Raw genomic sequence first — 21,398 nt, 5'->3', positions numbered from 1 at the left:
GAAACGGGCCAGTGACGAAGTGCTTTGAGGACTGTAGGTACTTGTGAGGCTGCGGCTCACATACTTCAGGCTATCTTCTCGTTTTTGGCTTGCTAGTACTGTATCTTGAATATGCATCCACCAGAAACCCCAAGGTTCCTCTGCCTCATGCCTTGGGGCCACTGCCATCCTGCTTCTCTGTAAATGACTCTGTTGAGGAGGGCAGAGCTCTGGCTTTTTTTTTTGTTGTCCCTGTAGAAATTATTCTGCTCGTGTTTGTGACCCTGAGCACTGACCTTAACCTAAGAGCCCAGTACTGTATATTTCAGGCTGTTGGTTGGAAGACTGATGGAATCTGGCCTTGTCGCTGGAGGCATTCAGAGATGTAACAAATTGTTCTCTGCCTTCATAACCCACCGTCCGATGATTGGGAAATGGGGTTCAGAGCAGACGCAAGCTCGAAGATGAGCTTTAAAAACCTGTCATCAAGAGGGAGCCGGCCCTGAGTTCGGTTGTTTTTCTATCATCAGAAAACACTTCAATCCTGCAATGTATGTAATGTGATAGGGGCCTGAGAACCAGACCTTCCTATTCCATTTTCTCCCTGTTGCCGTCTCCTGTCAGTGAGTGACTCATCAGACGTGGTGTTGATATGTTGACAGAGCAGTGATGGCGGAAGACCAGGGACTGCTGTTCCGTGGAGATAGCTAATTTATGAAGAGTTGGTGCATTGTAATCTCTCTGAGCTTCCCTGGTGTCCTTGTAAGGAGGGAAAGAATTCAAACCTGGAGGCATTTCCAAGAACTGTTTTTATGGCAGGAGCTGATATGTGTATTCCTATTGTCTATTGCTTGAGTAATAATGTATAATTTGTAATATCTTAATAAGTTACAGCCAACTGGTCTTTATAGAAAATGATACTTACTATTAGTCACACAGGTGACCATCATAAAACTAGAAAATACAGCCGGGAGAAGACGCATTTGAAATTACCCCTTATCTTATCACTTAAAGGAAAGACAGTTTAAAAAGCAGCGAATGTAGCTTTCACTTGTGTCTTTTGATGCATTAAATAATTTTTCCTTTAGGTGTCTACAGTGTTAAAGGCTCCTAGCATTTAAGAAATGGAGTAGCATTTTATTTTGCCGTGAAAATTCTCAGATCATAAAGCATTTATCATTTTTTCTCATTATTTCCTTGTAGAAAAGTAGAAAAGTATAAAGAATAGAAGTTTTCATCCATAATCTCACCATGTAAAGATAGTCCCTGAAAGCATTTTGGTCTGTTTCTCTTCAGGCTCTTTTTAAACTCCTCATTACTTGATGATGATTGATTCTTTGGTGCGCGTTTTTCTTCCAGCAGGGAAGTACTTTCTGGAGCTTCGACCAGTCATAGGTGAGCTGAGTACTCTGCTCAAAATGTGGGCACATTTTCTGTGCCTTTGAACCGAAGAGCCAGGAGAGCGACGAGCTGGACCGTTACTCATGGTCATGTATGCTTGTTTAGGTACTGAGGCATTTCCTTACTTTGTGTAATTCATTCCAGAAAACTAAAAAATGCTCACATTTTTTTCTGCAGCTGTTGGCAGTATTTGTTTAGGTTCAAGGAAGCTTTTAGTTCTTATGTGCAGAAAAATCACTTCTCACAACACATTTTAATAGGTTCCCGTAGTCAACAAAGAGATGACATATTCATTTAGGGAGTAGAACAGTTTTTCTTTGTGTTGCTCTAACACTTGGGGCTCTTTCAGATTTCCCCCGAAACCAGCACTGCAGCCTTCCTTAGCCATGTTGTGGTTTGTGGAGTGATTCATTGATCAGGGAGGGTTTCCCAGAGTTGCTCAGAATGTATCATTAGAGTACCTTTTTGCACGTTGTCCTGCTAGAATGGAGGCTCCCTAGGGCCGGGAGGTTTGGGCCCCTGCTGTATCCTCGGTGCCTAGAACCATGCCTGGTGTATCAGAGTTGTGCCACAAATATTTGTAGATACCATTTTCTGTGTTTTTAAATCCATTATTTCCCTCATTGCTTAACACTCTCATTGACTAACCCTTTAGTTGACTGAGCAATTCCTGAATTCCTACATTAAGTTGTTTCAACTTCTAATAATGTGGTGAGCTCCTCGGGGTGCCTGGGTGGCTCAGTCAGTTAGGAATCTGACTTTGGCTGAGGTTGTGATCATGGGGTTGTGGGATTGAGCCCCACGTCGGGCTCCATGCTCAGCAGGGAGTCCGCTTGTTCCTCTACCTCTGCCCCTCCCTCCACTTGTGCTCTCTTTCCCTCAAATAAATATTAATAAAATTCTTTTTTTTATTTAAAAAAAAAAAAGACTGTGATGTGCTCCAAATATGATAGATGTTGGCTTGTCAGCTTAATTTATTTGTGTCTAGTGCAGTGTTATTTCATTGTTTGCATTTAAGTATTTTATGGAAACTGGTAAAAGTGATGAAATAGTTGCTGATTAATATTTCAGTGTTTTTCTAGTCCTCTGTGTAAAGAAGTACAAGGGGCGCCTGGGTGGCTCACTCCATTCAGTGTCCAACTGTTGATTTCAGCTCGGGTCGTGACCTCAGAGTCCTGGGATCGAGCCCAGGTCAGGCTCTGCATTCAGCACAGAGTCTGCTTGGAATTCTGTCTCCCTCCTCCTCTGCTTGCGTGCTCTATCTCTCTCTCTCTAAAATAAATAAATAAATAAATTTAAGAAGTGCAATATAAATTTAATACTATCCTAACTTCTAATTTATCCGTTCAGTTTTTTTCTCCAGGAGAATTTTAAGCATAAGTGATGTACACTTCCATTTACCAATCTGAATTGAGTGCCAGAAATAGATACCTATTCAAAGTGTACTTCCCATTGTTCCGGCTTGATTTCGTTATATCACAGATTTGTAGGGGAAGGGAACAAGTAACACAGGTGAATAAAATAGATATTCTTTGACAGGAATAAAAAATAGCTGTTTGTGGTTATTCCTGCCATCCTTTTGAATACATTTGTCTGATAATTACTCTCCTGATAGATGGGAGAAAGAAAGAAAAGAGAGGAGGAAAAAGGGAACCAGTGGGTAATGTGGCCAAAGAACACCATCATTTTAGGTGGGTTGTTTTTGTGGTAGAAGTGTAGCGTGTGAAAGCATGTATGAGAAGAGTAAAAGCACGTATGAGAATAATAAAGACCAAATTTGTGATGGTGGTTACCTCTTCAGGGAAGGAAGGGAGCCAAGATCATGGAGTGGGAGCAGGGGCCTCAACAGTATTTATTTTTGACATGTCAAGTTGAGTAGTTGTTGATAACCAGGTGGGTATATTATACTATTCCGTTCCTAGATTTTTCATTAGAAACCATAAAAGAGAGTGGATGTGCATAGAAGTGAGACTTCCTCCAGATCACTTCTATTTATTAAAAGGCTTAGCTTTTTCAGCCTCTTCCATTTCCAGTGTCTTCCAGCCCCATGCTATGACAGAAAGGCCAGGGGAGAGAGAGAAAGGAGAGGTGTTATGGAAGTAGAGAAATATGTTTGAGAGAGATTGACAGAGAGAATACATTTTCATATGTGAACCTGTTCATCGTGAGAAGTGATTATAGGGCCTTCTGTGCTGGTCCTTTGTTCTCATTTTTTCCTTTGACTCAGATACTTCTGTCTCTGCAGAAGCTTTGCCAGTTACCTCTTGGTATAGTTCTTGGTATAGTGTCAGCAGACTCTGACACATAGGTATCCAACCGTGCAGTGTCTGACTTCTCATTGTCTTGGTCACAGTGGTAGGTGATCCACGTTAGGGTAGAGGGTCCTGTGGCTACCCCTCATTCTCACACTGTCTTAGTGAATAGTCCTGAACCACCCCATAGAACATGCATGCTTGGGGCCTCAGTTACATAAACGATGGTCATGGAAAACGGTGGCCCTTGACAAGTAGCTTGAGGTGTGGACATTTGAGAGAAAGGGAGCTTTGCTCCAGGCTCACGGAGGTGAGTGGATGTGATCCCGTCACCCCATGTATTAGTGTGCTGGGGCGGCTATCACACAGTGCCGCAAACAAACTTTAGGCTTAAACAATAGAAACGTCTTATCTCACAGTTCCAGGGGCTAGAAGTCAGGGATGAAGGGGTCTGTGGGGTTGTTTCCTCATGAAGTCTGTGAGGGAGGATCTGTTCTCCCAGATCCTTGTGGTTGGCTGGCACTCTGGCGCTCCCTGGCTTGTACATGCATCACCTCGATCTTGGCTTCCATCGTTACCAGGCTTTTCCTCTGTGTGCATGACTCTTCCTGTGTCCAAGTCTTCCCCTTTCATAGGGACATAGTCATTGGGTTAGGATTCACCCTTATGATCATCTCTAAAGACACTATTTCCAAATAAAGGTCTCATTCACAGGTACTGAGGGTTAGGACTAAGTATTTTCCGAGGTGTGCAGCTCAATTCAAAAAGCCCCTCTGTTCTTATTCCTCCTGCTCAAATGTGGAAGGCAGATTCCCCCTGCCAGGAAGTACTGTCCTGTTCGAGCTTGTAGTAGTCTGTGCAATGTCCCCTTCCTTTTTCCTGGACTCCTCTGACTGGAAAAACAAAGACAAGTTGCTTGTTCGGGAGAGAGCATTGGAAGGGCGTACTTGGCAGAGAACAAAGCCAGCAGGAAGTAGGAGTTGGTCCTTGCTCTTCCTTTTTCTTTCCATCCAGGCTCTCCTCTACACCTCATTAGAGTAATCTATCGAAATCCAATCAGTTCCACTTTAGATGATGGCAAATGAATACTATTTTTGCTATTTCTGCTCCATTACTTGTGAAGTGGTCCTCTGTGGATGGACCTGGAAACCTCTCACGATTTGTCACATTGTTTCTCTGACAACTGTGATCTGGTGTCTTAACTTTCAAGATGTACCTTTAGAGTACTGCCTTGTATGCTGTTGAGATGAGCTGGGTATAGGCATCTTGGCAGGCCTGGAGGCACTGATGACCTTCTCCCTGCCTCGTCAGGGTGCTTGGGGGAAGGTGCAAAAGGACACGCGGAACCAGTGTGCTCTTTTCTACTTGGAGACTGCCATCCTTGGCAGTGGTGTCTAGTGAACAAGGTTGGACCTTCAGGTGCTTCAAGGAGTCCCTCAAGACAAGGCTCATGCCCAGAATGAAAACTGGCAGAGACACGGACAGAGATATCCAGCTGTGTGCACGGTATTCATGATTGCATTTTGGTTCACAGATAAAACTGTGATTTTTATTACAATGGTAATGTGCTCAATTAAATGACTATGCCTAACGAGACTTCTTACCTCACAGCTAGATAGAGTTACGGTGGTATTACATTTTGACCAGGGAGATCTAAGTTAAAGTTGCTCAAGAGATAACACAGTTTGTTGGAATCCTTTTTCTTTTACTTCCTCCTTCCAGTATGGAATGCATCTGTGTTGGCTAGAGCTCCTGCACCCATATTGGTCCCTGAGGAGACCATTAGGATAGAGTTACCTACTAAGGATGGTTGAACTGGAAGGTACAAGTCTCTTGAGTCTGACCATCTGGTAGTCACCACTCCCAACACTGGATTCTGGGCTTCTGAGAAAGCAGTAAGCTGTTTTGTTTAAGCCACATATGTGGGTTACCAGTCATATACAGTTACAGCTGTGCCTAATCCTAACTGATCCAGAGATCTTCTCCACAGGAACCCCAATCACTGCCCTATAGAGTACACAGTATCTCAGGAAGAAAAGACTGGTCCAAGGAAAAGGAAGAAAGGAGAATTTCTTCCCAAGACCTAAAGAGGGACTAGTCTGTTGTGCCCCATGACATTTTTCCCCCTAAGGCACCTTCTAGATGAAGTCAAAGAGAAGATTGTGAAACTGTTCCTGCTTAACTGCTCCCTTATTTACTCAGAACTCTGTTTCCGAATGGTGTAGACAGTGTGAGTCATACCCATTTTCTGCCAGCCAACATTGACTTTCAGCAGCATCCCTATCTTGGCAGTACAACACTGATGTGAGCATTTCATTGCTTTTTATCATTGTTTTAGAGAGTTGAATTGAAAACAGAAAAGAACGTGCCGTATCAATGATAAAAAGTGTAGCTCTCAGACAGTTAATACAGCCGACACCAGAGGGAAATTATCTGGCTTTCTAAAACGGACTAATAGTTAGCTTCAATGAGACATGGACTCTCCTTGGGTCAGTGGTGTGTGTCGTTGATAGAGAACAAAAAGGACAAAACTGAAAGGATGTGGACAGGTTGGGAGCGTATCAGTGAGGAGTGTGTGAGCCATAATTAGAACGTTTGAACTTTTTTTTTTTTTAATCGTTCAAGGAATGAAAAATTGCCTGATAACATATATTTGACTTCTTGAGGAATGTATGAAGCAAGAAAGTAGAGAATTGCTTTCATAGGTGGGTTCCCAATGCTTTTAGCATCTGATTGTCCTGTACAAGGCAGTGAATAGGGAGGAAGCCAAGATGGGTGAGGCTGCTTTGGGAGACCATACAGGGGCAGCCCGAGAGGAGGGATGATGGGCATTTACCCAGTTGCTGGGGCAGCACTAAGGTTCAGTACCTGGTGCTGTGGGCAAGACATACTTTGTGCAGCTGCGTGGGATAAATCAAGGTTTTGCCATAGCTGTCCTCAGCCTTCTTGAACTCTTCATGTTTCTCTGCAGCTCTGGATTCACAGCTAGCCCTAGGCATGACGATTTTCATGGAGGTCCGGATTTCGGGGAAACACCGCTGCTCAGAACTTTATCTCTAACAAGGCCAAGTCATTTTCTCAGTGTCTCCAAGTCACAGAGATGTGAGACCCTAAAAAGTAGCTCCTGCCTGAGGTACTTTTAAGACAACTAATGCTCTCCTTTTATACTTGAAGTATATAAAATGTCACATTTTCTCGCTGAGCATGTTTTCCCTTATTTTTATCAGGTTTAATACGTTTAGCAGAGTGTTTGAAAGTTTACTTGTAACCTCATATCCTTAGTACCCCATTTTCCCCTCAAGCTGTTGATTTTATCAATTGTGTGTTTGCCTTTTGGGCACATATCAGGATCCTAATTCCTTTTTTTTTTTTTTCTTTTAAAGATTTTATTTATTTATTTGACAGAGATCACAAGTAGGCAGAGAGTCAGGCAGAGAGGCGGAAGCAGACTCCCCGCCGATCAGAGAGTCCAATGCAGGGAGCCCAACGCAGGGCTCAATCCCAGGACCCTGGGATCATGACCCAAGCCTAAGGCAGAGGCTTCAACCCTCTGAGCCACCCAGGATCCTAATTTTTTATGGAAGGAGAGGAATTTCTGCCCTGGTTTTAGATAAATGTCTTCTTTCCTTGATTGATTGATTGACTGATTGACTGGAAGAATGGAGAGTGGTGAGGTTGGTAAAAAGGAGCCTAGCTAACTCTGATTTACAGTTTTCTTAATGCATTCCTGATGAAGTTACTCTAGTTAGCAGCTGAACAGAAAAAAAAAAGAGATTGAGCATTACATTATGTTGGTTTTCATTTATTAATTTCTAGTTGTTATCTTCTAAAGCTCCTAGATTGTAAAGCTTCTAGCAATCTAGAAGCTTTAAAAATTATTTGTATTTCGTTTATCCATACTATCTGTCCCTGGCCTCCATCACCGAAAATATTCAGAGTCTACTGAAAGCTGTGTTGCTTCCTGGAAAGATTGTATATATTAAGATACTATAGAAAAGGGACGCCATTCAATTTCTCAAATGCAGGACTCAGTTTCCCACTGAAATTCCAACCAGTATGGGGATACAGACACCTGATGATGTATCACCACTTTTTCAAAAGATGTATTTATTTATTTGAGAGTGAGAGAGAACATGTTCATGCTCCCAAGTTAAGGGGACCGGCAGAAGGAGAGGGAGAGAATCTTAAGCAGAATCCCCACTGAACACGGAGCCCCATGTGGGGCTCGATCCCAGGACCATGAGATCATGACCTGAGCCAAAAGGGTTGGATGTCTAACTGACTGAGCCACCGAGGCGCTCCTTGCCACTTTTTTTTTTTTTTTTAAAGATTTTATTTATTTATTTGACAGAGAGAAATCACAAGTAGATGGAGAGGCAAGCAGAGAGAGAGAGAGAGAGGGAAGCAGGCTCCCCGCCAAGCAGAGAGCCCGACGCGGGACTCGATCCCAGGACGCTGAGATCATGACCTGAGCCGAAGGCAGCGGTTCAACCCACTGAGCCACCCAGGCGCCCCTCCTTGCCACTTTTTTAAAGTACAGTTGACCCTTAATGCAAGGTGTTTAAAGGTGTTGACTCCCTCTGCAGTCACAAATTGAAGTATAAATTTTAACTACCCCCCAAATTGAACTACTGACAGCCTAATGCTTGGGAAGCCTAACCCATAATATATACAGTGAATTAACACAGATTGGTATATTCTTATAATAAAGTAAGCTAGGGAAAATAGGCTGTTAATAAGAAAATCCTAAGGTAGAGAAAATACATTTTATGGTATGGTACTATATTTATAAAAAAAAAAAAAATCCACATATAAGCAGAACCATACAGTTCAAACCTATGTTGTTTAAGGGTGAACTGTGCATGGAAGGAACTGTGAAGTCACATTATCTTCAGGAAAATATGGAAATGCTATAAAAACGGGTGTGTATCCAGCATTCTTTTTTTGGAGGTGGTGGTGATATGGATGTTATCTCCAAAAGATAACCTAGCAGGTAAGAAATAGAAAATATGGACTATCTTCTATTACCTGTCCATTCTTAATTGCTGTTCATAAAATCTTAACCAAGAGGGCTTTTTCGTAGTTAAGTCTGTCAAACTAAAGTTGGAATTATTTGAGAGGTTTCTAGAGATGAGTAGCGAGGCAGTGTTGATCAAGGAAAGCTCTTCCACCTTTCCTAGACAAGATGACAAAAGCTTCCTCAGTTCTAGATGAGATTGGCTTTTTCATTGGAATTCCTGGGCTTGGAGAGAGGAGGCCAAGCCAAGAAATGGATGTCTTGTGTTAACCTCTAGTTTGCTTACTCAAATGGCGATTTCATAAGATGCCCTTTCTGTAGAAGACTTTGGTTTTATTATTTTATTCTAGCTGGAGAGTTGGATTTCACAAGTGGAGGTGATAGAGAACTCTAGGCCACCCTTGTAGGTTGTGTATTTCAGGAATTAACACAGTTTGCTTTCTTCTGAAAATAAAAAGGAAAAAGTGGAGAAAAAAAAGGAGATGAAATCAACTTAATGTTAAAATTGTGCTTGCACTTTGAATTAAATTCCCTGCATGACTGGTTCTTATTAAAACCAAAAATGACAAAACCTTGATGTGAGGGCCACATTATAAACTGAATAGGTGGTGAAGGTTTTCACTGTATTGGGTGGTAATTAGCTGTGCATGGGTCATGGGTTGATGATTAGTTGTGTTCCTCAGAGCATGTCTGCAATCTTTGATATCTACTTAAGCTATGTAAATAATTTGGAGTTTTTATTATGATTTTTCTATTAATCTTTGGTAGAGTGAAATTTGGGTATTTTTCTCTATGACACACCATGAAATTTAGCAATTAAGTCCTTTCATTTATTCAAAGTCTGCACTTGGCTGAAATAAATTTCAACAAAATGTTGTGTTGGGGTTTTCAAAATATTACCTATTGGTTTTTTCGCAACCCGTAAGCACAACTCTTCATCAGTATTTCCAATTGGATAGATGTATCCTTTAATTCTCATCCTTACAGATATCATATTTTGAAATCCATAGATACCGGGAAGCCAGAAATTCTTTGGCTTTTGCAAAGCCTAAGGTGGCTTTTGCTTATCTGAAGTTCATTATCATTTATTACCATATTTAGCCACCCATAGATTGTGCCCATATCTCTTAACTGGAATAGACTTAATACTTATATTTCTGATAATTTGCTCTGCCTGCATTGTACTTACGGGCTCCTTTTATGTAGAAAAATTTCCCAATAAAAATATTTCAGTGACGATGAGGTATTTTTTAAATTTGACTCTCCGAAAATGAGCTTGTGAGATTTTGAATTGTGTATACCTTTATTTGAGCAAAAATTTCTCACCCAAACCTATTAGTTGTTCCTGATCCCTTTTGGTGATCCAAGTAGTTTTGATTTTTTGGTCCCCACTCTTTCTTTCCTGGTTGCATGTTGCTTACTAATTAAAAAGAATAAAGCACCTCTTCTAAACTATACTTATTTTCCAACAAAGTGTTTTCACTCTGGACACCTGACAGCTTTCTGAAATCACTGACATTATGTGGGAACCTGTATATGTTTCCCATAGCTTTCACAGGACTCTCCCATGCCTCCTTGGCTGCCAGAAGTCAAAGTTTCTGTCTAACTATGTGTTAAGCTAGTTCCTTCCTTCCTTTCTTTCTTTCAGTTATTTTTATTAACATATTATGTATTATTTGCCTTAGGGGTACAGGTCTGTGAATCATCAGGCTTACACACATACCAGCAGGCTTACACACTTACCCTCCCCAGTGTCCATCACCCAGCCACCTTAACCCTACCCTCCCACCCCCTAGCACCCCTCAGTTTGTTTCCTGAGATTAAGAGTCTCTTATGTTTGTCTCCCTCCTGATCCCATCTTGTTTCATTTTTCCCTTCCCTTGGTAAGCAACCTGTGGTAAGATGCTTTGCGTCACACGTGCTCTGCGTGGAGTATGCAAGAGCAGGGCAGCAGTGTGTGGGAAACTGCTCACGGATTTCAGTGCAAACCCATGTAGAGTTGATCGTTGAACAACGCAGAAGTTAGGGGCACCAATGCCCGGGCAGTCACAAACCCACATAGAACTTAGGACACCCCCAAGAACTGTCTCCACATGGTCTGCCATAGACCAGAAGCCTTACCCATAAAATAAACAATAGATTAATATATATTTTGTATATTTGTTCTATACTCTTGAAGTGAACTAGCGAAAAAAAAATGTAAGAAAATCTTAGAGGGAATGTATTTCCAGTACCATACTGTATTTATCCAGAAAAATCTGTGTATAAGTGACCCCATGAAGTTCAAACCTGTGGTGTTCAAGGATTTGAACCTGTATTTAGACCTGTTCCTTTACTTTAAAGGATGTATAAGCTTCCATAAAAAAGAAATGTTTTCACGGCTACAATGTTATGTAAATATATTTAGTTTAATGATACTTTATTATATATGAAGAAAAAAGCCAGATACAAACTCAGATTCACTGTCACCACTGCAATTAAAACAAATACAACAAAACCACCAAGAGTGACATTTACAGGGGCGCCTGTGTGACTCAGTGGGTTAAAGCCTCTGCCTTCAGCTCAGGTCATGATCCCAGGGCCCTGGGATCGAGCCCCCCACCAGGCTGCCAAGCCTGCTTCCCTTCTTCTTTCTCTCTCTCTGCCTGCTTCTCTGCCTACTTGTGTCTCTGTCAAACAAAATCTTAAATAAACAAAATCTTAAAAAAAATAGTGGCATTTACAATAATAGTATTGATTTAATATTACCTGTTTTTGAAAAGATTTTTATTTATTTACTTGAGACAGAGAGAGAGTACGTGAGCAGCAGGGAGGGACAGAGGGAAAGGGAGAAGCACACTGCCTGCTGAGCAGGGAGTGGGACTCAGGGCTCCATCCCAGGACCCTGAGATCATGACCCCAGCCAAAGGCAGACACTTAACTGAGTCACACAGGTGCTCCTGATATTATTTATTAATGATGATATTTGGCTAAAACAAAATCTCTCTTGGCTGGTATGCTACCTGCTTCCTTCATTTGTTTGTTTTTTGAATTGACATATTTATCATATGCAGTGTGAAGCTCAGTTCTGCTGTGACTTTCCTGACAGAAAGCCTTTCTCAATGGTTCCTCAGTGCTCCATAATATCATTTGGCCCTCGCCTTCTTTGTATATTCAATCCTCTAGTTTTTTTTCTCATTAGCTTGGGAAAATTGAAATGGTAATACAGGGCCAACTTGATCATTACCACAGATGGAAACATGGCACTGAAATCATGGAGCAGTCTGAATTTAAAGGATAGTCATTCCAGAGTTCATATTTTTTTAAGACTCTCAGTGAAATGTCAACAAAATTTTTTATACTGCATTAATATTCATCTCCCTAACAGTCATTTTTAGTCTCCAGTTTGAGGAGGAGCACTGGTATAGAATACACGAAGGTCCAAAGTTGGTACAAATTAGCTTTAGTGTATTCTTGGATGTGACTTGGTTTTTAAGTAGGTTGACTTAATATTTATCCTTGAAATAGGTGAGCTTGTGTTCAATTAATTCTTGTCTTTCTGTTTTTTACCCAAATAAGTATTTGCACCTAAGCTTTGTGTGTTTTGTTTGTTTGTTTGTTTGGTTGTTTCATATACAAAACCCAGCCTTGCTTTTAGCTGCATTACTTAGAGCAAATAATGAACCTGGCAACAAAGGAAGGATCCAAGGGCAGGGGTGGGGACGGGCCAGTCATGTGTTAATGAGTTAAAAGGTGGTGGACCTCTGCACTGGGTGGAGAAATGGTACTCTTGAGTTAGTGATTCCATATTTTCTCTGAAGAGGTTTCCCCCAAACCTCTGTATTTAGAAGTAGTAGCTGCTGTCGTTAAAATCATAGGCTTTTGTGGGGACTCCTGGGTGGCTCTGTCCTGGAATCAAGTCCCATATCAGGCTCCTTGTTCATCAGGGAGCCTGCTTCTTCCTCTGCCTGCACTTCCACTGCTTGTGCTCGCTCTTGGTCTGAAAGATAAATAAATAAATAAATCTTTATAAATAAATAAAATCATAGGCTTTTTTTTTTTCAGTTGGTGGTGTTACCTTCTGGCCCAATTCTCCTACTCTGTAGCTATGTTACTTTGCCTCTGTTACAATGAGGATGATGGAAATGAAACCATTATGAGGCTTCTGAGAGATAATGTATCAGAAATGCTCTGCACAGTGCTTGGAACACGCTAGGTGCCAATCAATTTTTGCCAGTTCCTAGTGGTACAGGTACACTGTAAGAAAGGGATTCAGAGTATCCCTTTCTGAATTTTTATATTCATTTTACATGCAGAGGAGACTAAGAAGAGACTTCCTCATGTCTCCGTTTCATCATTAGATTTTGATACTGTGCAGTGCCATGTTTTCCCGTAGAAGGTGATGTACTTGTATCATTATTAGCACTTTTGAAAGGGGAAGTAGCATCTTCTGAGGTGCCTATGGAGGCCAATTATATTGTAACCTTGCAAACCTCTTTGCTACCCACTGAATCTGCCCTTTGTGCCCTTTTCCTACCTGTTTAACCCGCAGTCCCTTTAAATTCTTGGAGCCATCTTTCCAGTTCTGTGCTTTCTTCCCTCTCTATCCTGGGGGACCCCCACAGTGAGCGTGGCCAGCTCAGAATGCCCTGTGACCCTCAGTGGTCATGCCGCTGTTGCCACGTTTGCTGCAAGTTGTCCAGAGCTCTGTGGTCCCCCATTGCCAGGTGCTCCTCTGTAGATATTTTTCTCTCAGTCCTTACTTCTGAGGCTCGGTTGTTTTGTCTTCATTTAACTGATGTGAAAACCAGAGTGCTGAAATGTTATATAACTTGTCCAGGGTGTCACAGCTTTTAATTGATCGAGAATTCACACTCAGGTCTTCCTCACTGCTTAGACTCCTCCCTTTATTTCTGAATGTTCTGTTATTCCCATCTTAAAAGAAGAACATGTTAATTTGGTGGCCATGCATTTGGGATGAATTCTGTCAATGGAAACTTATTTTTAACAGCCTGAATTTAAATCCTGGCTTTACCACTTCATAATTACATACCCTTGGTCAAATTGCTTAACATCTCTTGTCCTCTGTATCTTCATCTATGGAAGAATGTCATAATAGCACCTGAATCATGGGTTATTATAAGGATTGAATGAAATAATATTTCTATGAGCACTTCAGCAGTTCCTGGTGTATGTTAAGCCTCACATGGGTATGTTAAACATGTACAGTAAAATGCCTTTGGAATGTAACTCAATGAAGTCTTTTTTTTTTTTCCTTTTCTTTTTAGGGAAAGTTTTTTTTCCTTTTTCTGCCAATTTCTTTTTCATAGGTAATCTTTATCTTTGAGCACCTCTGCTGCCAGCCTTTGCTTTTAGAAAGTCGTAATACTGAAATGTTTAGGTTGGTCTTAAGCTCACGATCTTTAGCAGTATCTTCTTTGCTTCTCAGAAGTGCTTTAAACCATTTTTTCCCTACTCAGTTGTCTGTACCCTGACCACCTCTTTTACCATTTCCCTCCTCGGGACAGAATTTGGCATAGATTGAGAAACATGAAAAATACATTCTCATTTTCTTTAATGAAAACTCCTCCTTCTGTCCCTCAGATCATTCTGCAAGTGACAAATTACAGTAGGTTTTCCAACATTGGAAGTGGAAGGACAAGAACCGATGCTTTTATACAGGAAACATATACAGAAAAGCAGTCCTATTATTTTGTAGCATCTTTTGTATCTTTTTTTAAAAGATTTTATTTATTTATTTGACAGAGAGATCACAAGTAGGCAGAGAGGCAGGCAGAGACAGAGAGGGGGAAGCAGGCTCCTCGCTGAGCAGAGTCGATTCCAGGACCCTGAGATCATGCCAAAGGCAGAGGCTTTAACCCATTGAGCCACCCAGGCACCCTCTATCTTTTTATTCCATAAAAATGTGAGCACCTGTTGTGTGTCAGACACTGTGCATTTGTGTGTGAAGGCATTTGGGTGGGGGGCAGGGAATAAGGCACACATGGTACTTTATGAGTTTCCTAATGCTCATTCAATTTAGGATGATAAGTACTTCCGGCTAGATGCGACTGGGGGACTCTGTGAACTTTCTTATCTGCTCCTTTGTTTCTTAGACTGTTCCACTGTCTTTTCATCTTGGTGTCTCTGGTACCTACCAGTGTCTGACATCTACGAGCACAAAATAAATGTTGTCTAAATGTGTTTGTAATTTATTTTATTACATAGTAGGTTACAGTTTTCTTCCCATTTTGCTAACCAGTTACTCCCTCCTGCCATTACTAAATAATTTTCTCCCTACTAATTTGTTGTGTCTTATATTTAATATATGCCTTATCTCTTCTCTATTATCCATATTTCCTTTAACTAGGGCTATACTATATTTGATAACTAAAGATATGTTTCCATATTTGCTCTTGTTTTGCAGACTTTTAAGTGATAAAGTTCATCTATTCATTTTTTTTCTACATAAATATTAGAATCATGTTTGGGGTTCACCTACAAGGCCACCGTTCCCTAAGTGAAATATTAAAAGCATACATTTCATTTAGAAGAAAGTGTCATCTTAAGCTATGTTTTATCCTTTTAGAAACATTTATTAATTTAATGACTCTGGTATCTCTCTTTCTAAAAAAATTTTTTTTTTTTTGGTTTTTGGTTTTGTTTTGTTTTTTTAACAGATCACATATATTTCTCCTTAAGATATCTTGGAGTGTTTATTTATTTATTTCTTTGAAAGTTTATTTTAAAGCCAGTAGTGTTAACATACAGTGTTAGATTATTTTAGGCATACATTATAGTGATTCATCAATTCCACACGCCACCCAGCACTCATCAAGATAAGTGTATTCTTGGGGTGCCTGGGTGGCTCAGTGGGTTAAGCCTCTGCCTTCTGCTCAAGTCATGATCTCAGGGTCCTGGGATGGAGCCCTGCATCTGGCTCTCTGCTCAGTGGGAGCCTGCTTTCCCCTCTCTCTCTGCCTACTTGTGATCTCTGTCAAATAAATAAACAAAATCTTAAAAAAAAAAAAAAAGTAAGTGTATTCTTAATCCCCTTCACCTGTTTCACCCATCTTCCCCACCACCCACTTCCCCTCTGGGAACCATTTATTCTGGAGTATTTTCATTTATTTAATTTTATGTGAGTAGGGTTTGTAAATAAGTCTTTTTTTTTTTTTTTTTTTTTTTACTGGTAGTGCAACTATTGGATTTTATATATGTGGGATCTGTCCAAGCTACTTAACTTTTCTTTTAACTCCAGTAGTTTTTTAATTGATTCTGTTTGGCTTTCTAGATACAAAATTATATCACGTTTGGATAGCAGTTGTTTTTTTCTGGTATTGGTCTTTTCCAATATTTCCTGTTCCCAAGTAAGCATCACATAATAGTCATGGTAGGTGGTTTGTTCCTGGAATGCTGCTAGTGTCTATGATAAATATAAAGTGTTAGTGTGAAACATACTCTGTGATGTAAGAAATATTACACTTAAAAGGGAATATAGCTAAATTTCTTTTAAGTTACATGGTAATTTTATCACAAAATGCCTTCCCTTTTTCATATTCGAGGGTTGCTTGCCATCCAGAAAGAATCAGTGGCTTCCAGAGATGACTAAATTGCCTAAATTTAATGGACTATTCCTTTTTAATATGAAGAACATTGTTTTGGTTGGTTTTATAGTGAGAATGCTAATTTTTATGTTCCAGACATGAGTTTAGAGAGGAGTTGGGGCAAAGACCCACTCTTTGCTTATAAGGGCTATCCCAAAGATTTAAGTTAGAATTTAGGGACTTAAAAAAAAATGTTTAAAAAAAAAAAGTGTGACTAGTATGTTAAAGAAGAAAAATGAAAAATTGGAAAATTTCACCAGAGAATTACAATTTGTGGGGGAGAAAAAGCAGCAAGTAGAAAAATTGATAATTAAAAAATACAATTTCTGAAATTAAGGATTCCATGGGCAGTTTTAATAGAACAGACACAGCCGAAGACATTATTAGTAATGTGGAGGACAGGTTAATAGAAAATACCCAAATTGAACCTGACAGAAGAAATAACGTATGCATATATTTCCACTAGCTAACAATTTGAGAAGCCACATTTTTCCATAATCTGCCAACAATAGGTATTTTGACACTGTTTATAGTCTGCCACTTGACGTGTAAAGTGATACTTTGTTGTTAGTTTAATTCACTTTTCACTAACAAAACATTTTATTATCTTTTCATTTAGTTTGCTATTGAGATGTTCTTTTCTGGGAAATATCTATTCATATGTTTGCTGTTATGTCTCTGGGGTTAGTATTTTAATCAGTTTGTATTTTTTGTATGTGAGTTACAACTTTTGTTATCTCCATTACAAACATATTTTCTAGATGTGTGTATAAAACATTTTATTACTATGCTATTTTTCTTTAGCAGAAGAGAATGTGGATTTGTGTAATGGAAATTATATACTAGAAGACTATGTAAGTTGATAAAAAAAAGTTTGCACATCATGATTCTGAGCCACTTTCATGAGACTGTAGTTATTATTTTCTGTTTTCCATATTGTCCTCTATACAAGTTTGTGCGTCCATATATCTTATCATTACGCTGGAAATTGAGCTTGTTTGAGAAGAGTGTTAGAGATAACTTTGTTATCAGTTAAATTTCTTCATGACTTTGTTTTTGGTCTTGGATTAATTATGGCAGATTCTTTTAGACCTAGAGATTAATATAAACATCATCTGATTAGCAAATTAAGGGTTTATTTAGGTATAATTAAGTAGACAGTATCTTTCATGAGTTTGAGGTATCACTGTTGATACTCATATGAGGGTGTGTCTATGTATGATAGAAAGCAAGAATGTTGTTACCTTGTAAATCTAAAATTGTTAAATTATGGGCATATATATATATGTACAAAAAGTTTCCATTGATTTCTCCCTGTCATGGTAAAGTACCCATGATATATAATCATGCCTCATTACAGTTTCTTATGAAAGACAGTTAAAGATAATTTGCTTATTTTGGCTTTGGAGATTGACCATCCCAGTTCTATCATGTACCACCCAACCTAACTGTGGATAAGTTAAATAATCTTTGGTAGGTCTTAATTTCCTTATTAATGAAATGAGTTTGATGAATGTATACCTGATAGAATTGAGTATGGTAATGCATGTCCTGTGCTAGGTCAGAGCAAGCACTTATAAATGTGTCTAGCATTTCTAGTAAAACAAGGCTTTTCACACAGTGGATAACATGCAGAGTTTTGAAGAAATAGTTACCAAACATGAAAATGCAGAGGTCAGGTTCTGAGAATAAGGACTATTTAAAGATTCTTCTTGTTACCTAAAGTTGTTATTGCTTTTAAGAAATAAGGAGTGCAGGGATCTTTTGGGTCCCTAAATAGTTCTTGTTGGAATCTGTAGTCTAACAGTTGAAAATACATTTTTGTCAAATTAAGATACTAGCAAATTCCAAAAGGCTCATTTGCTTAATGGAATGGCACAGTAAATTCACTACCTGGTGTTTTTTTGTCTTTAAGCAAATATCATTAGTAAAAGTACTTAAAATTTTTTTTTATTATTTGAATATTTCCATTCTATCCATTCTATCTCCTGAAATACTGGACTACCGATTACCAATATGTGCTTACAGAAAAACTGCTGTCTTTTCCCTATGGAAGCATTTCAGAATGTTTTATGTCTATGCTTGGTGCTTGTGCTTTTTTTTTTTTCTTTTTTTTCTTTCTTTTTTTTTTTTTTAGAATCAGAGTTAGAGCACGCTAAATGATGGAAATTTCATTCTGAAGTCACACAGATGTGTTTTACATTCACTGGTTTTCTCTGGAAAGTCACTCTCAGTTTTGAGGGACTTCAAGTGTTCTTGGGATGTTAATTTTACATGTCTTGCATAGATGTCGAGACCTTTTAAAGTATAGGCAACGCTTTCCCCACTTTTCCTCCATAAATTTATTAAAGTTTATGTGTACGATTTCTATCAAAACATGATGTGGCTGTTTTCTGATTTTTGCCACTTAAAAATAGTTCGTAATTCATAGATTATTCTGAATGTTTTTGGCGCAGCCAGTTGCCTTCTGCATTGTCATATGGATTTATGTGTCCTCTATTTCTAAAAAAAGGTGTTTCTTTTATATTTACTCCACCAGTAGAAAAAAATTGGTTCTGAATGGCCTATGTGATAAGTGCTGTTTGATTTTGTATAGTGCTTCCAAAGTCACAATCACCTACTATTGGGTCATTCTCAGTGTCCTTAAAATAAAATTCTTCTAAATGAACAAATAAATAAAAATAAAATTCTTCAAGGCACCTGGGTGGCTCAGTTGGTTCAGTGTGTCTTCAGCTCAGGTCATGATCCCAGGGTCCTGCGATCAAGTCCCACACAGGCTCCCTGCTCTGTGGAGAGTTTGCTTCGCCCTCTTCTCCTCCTCCCACTCATGTTCTTTCTTGCATGCTCTCTCTCTCTCTCAAATAAATAAAATCTAAAAGAAAAAAATGAATAAAATAAAATACTTTAAAACCATGTTTTGATTATATCCTTTTGCTGATTAAAAGATTTCTATCAGGAGCCTGATGAAGGGTATTAAGGAGGGCATGTATTGCATGGAGCACCAACAATGAATCATGGACCACTGCATCAAAAACTAATGATGTACTGTATGGCGACTAACATAACATAATAAAAATTAGAAAAATTTTAAAAAGATTTCTATCATGATAATGAAGTAAAAAGTTTTATTAAGTTGGTGGTAATTGGGCTTGAAATAGAAACTTTATTTTAGAGTAATAGAAGACACTAGAACTTTCTAAATAAAACTCTTTCTTTATAAGAGTTAACATTTGTTCAGTATCTGCCAGAGTGTCTAGCACAATACATCTCAAATCTTTCTCCTCCCTCTCTTTCTTCTTCTAATATGTGTGTACTTTGTTATTTCTGATGCCTCTTTTCCCTAGAGTTATAGAAACACATAAATTTATAGCTGTGTTCTGTTTCAGTTTTCTATTGCTGTGTAATAAATTACCATAAACTTAATGGCTTAAAACAACACCCATTTATTATCGCACAATGCTGTAGATCAGAAGTCAGGACAGGGCTCAGCTGGGTTCTCTTCCCAGCTCAAATGTTTGGCAGAATTTGGTTCCTCACAGTGGTAAGCTCACAGTGGCTAGCTCACAGTGGCTTTCACTGTCTTCAAGGCAGGTAGAAGCATTTCTCTGACGCTTCACCATCTCCTAAGGGATTTACCTGATTAGGTCAGGTCCACTCACCCACTGTCGTCTTCTGAATAACAGTCAGCTGATTAGTAACCACTCCATGGGAATAACGTTCCATCATCATCAAAGGTCTGCCTGTCAGAGTGGACAGGGAGGGGATTACATAATAGTTTAAGCTCCTGGAGGTCATTTAAGAGTTCTGCCTACCATATTATCGGCAAAAAAAAGCTTATACTATTTTTCTACGGGGAAAGAAAGCGTGAACATCTGTTGACTACCTCCTGGTCGCTAAGCATGATGTTATGACCTCCATGTAACAGATGAGCAAAACCTAGTTTTACAGAGACTTGAGTCAGAGCAAAACCTAGTTTACAGAGACTCCCACTGAATTCAAAAGCCAAACACAAAACCTTAGAGACAAAGTCTCTGAGAGCCTCTTTTTCTGTTGGTTGTTTTCATGAACAGCTATGGGCTCTTTTTCACCAGTTCAGATCTAGATGAGTTGTTGAAAACCTGTGAACCTATTTCCCCAGGGAAGCTATGTTATATGTGATGGTGAGTTCCTGGGCTGTCCCACAGAATCCAACTTAACACATACTTTCAGGAAGGTTGTCTTCCCAGTAATCCAGAACCCCTCAGGTCCTAATCCCTAAGCCCCCCAGAGGCATTCAGAGTTCCTGGCACCTTGCAACTGTGCTGTGTGGAGCAGCTCCACAGAGACAAAAGTGCCCTAGATCCGGGGCCACACAGGGAGGGCAGGAGCAGCCCCTTCCTCAGCTGTAGGAACAGTTTCCTGCTCTGAGAAATTGAGATCACGTTTAGTTTATTGTTTAGGTAGTTATGTCATATGCTACATATAGAATCTTGTTAGTGTAATTACCTGTTAGAGTGAATCAGTTACCTAGTGCTATCAGGTTTTTAGGTGGCTCCATTGAAATTGCACAGTGGGTTGAGAGTGAACGTGTGCGACAATTTTTTTTAAATCCTTCCGTTCGTTTTCTTTAATGTCTGTATAAAAAGCTAGCTTCTGAGGTTTATACCCAACCAACGTCTACATGTTAGGTGGAATAGTTGAAAGACGAGGCAGCCTCTCTTTTTCCACTTGCCCATCTTGAGTTCCATCAGGTTCCTCCTGTCTTGATGACGAGCTTGAGGAAAGAGGGGAGACATGAACTGTACCCAGGGAATCCCTGCAGGAGGAAGGAGCCACTCTGAGGCTGATGTGTTGAAGAGAATCGTGGTGATGCTCGTGGCCGGAGCTCGGGAGGAGCTATGCCTGCGGAACGGGGGCACACGGGGGGCGCTGCTGAGGGGGAAGAGTCCAAGGAAGGAGCGCCAGGCTTTCTTTTCCTTGAGCTCTTTCTGGTGCTGTGGCCTCGTGTTCTACCACGGTGTCAGTCATGGCTTTGTGACTTAGACGAGATCATTGCACTTTATGAATCTTGGGAACAGAGTCTTGATGTTTGCCTATAGGTGAACTTCTTTTAATCCTTAATTTTACCTTCTTTTCATTCATTGCCTCTGGTAAAATAAATAAATAAATGGTTCCTGTTCCCTT

General features: G+C 39.7%; 1 protein-coding gene across 16 annotated transcripts in view; it reads left to right on the top strand.

The window, feature by feature from the left end:
* The window catches only part of MAST4 (microtubule associated serine/threonine kinase family member 4), a 548,711-nt gene that overhangs the window by 297,807 nt on the left and 229,506 nt on the right, over positions 1 to 21,398 (top strand). Inside the window, exons 6-7 of one of the 16 annotated variants that reach the window (XR_014309533.1) lie at positions 6,604 to 6,765; positions 8,483 to 8,625. The exons of 13 other annotated variants lie outside the window; for them this stretch is intronic. Coding sequence is in view for 2 of the 3 variants with exons in the window: in XM_082723007.1 (XP_082579133.1) it covers positions 6,604 to 6,765 (162 nt within the window). In the remaining variant the exon portion in view is untranslated. Of the gene's footprint in view, positions 1 to 1,338; positions 1,375 to 6,603; positions 6,766 to 8,482; positions 8,626 to 21,398 lie in introns of all 16 variants that reach the window. 2 more of the 16 variants (XM_082723007.1, XM_082723008.1) reach the window with 2 other exon arrangements.

Source organism: Mustela nivalis (assembly GCF_964662115.1).
Source record: "Mustela nivalis genome assembly, chromosome: 3".
Classification (NCBI taxonomy): Eukaryota; Metazoa; Chordata; class Mammalia; order Carnivora; family Mustelidae; genus Mustela; species Mustela nivalis.
Note: the sequence above shows the minus strand (reverse complement) of the source record. Positions and strands in the feature narration are given on the sequence as shown.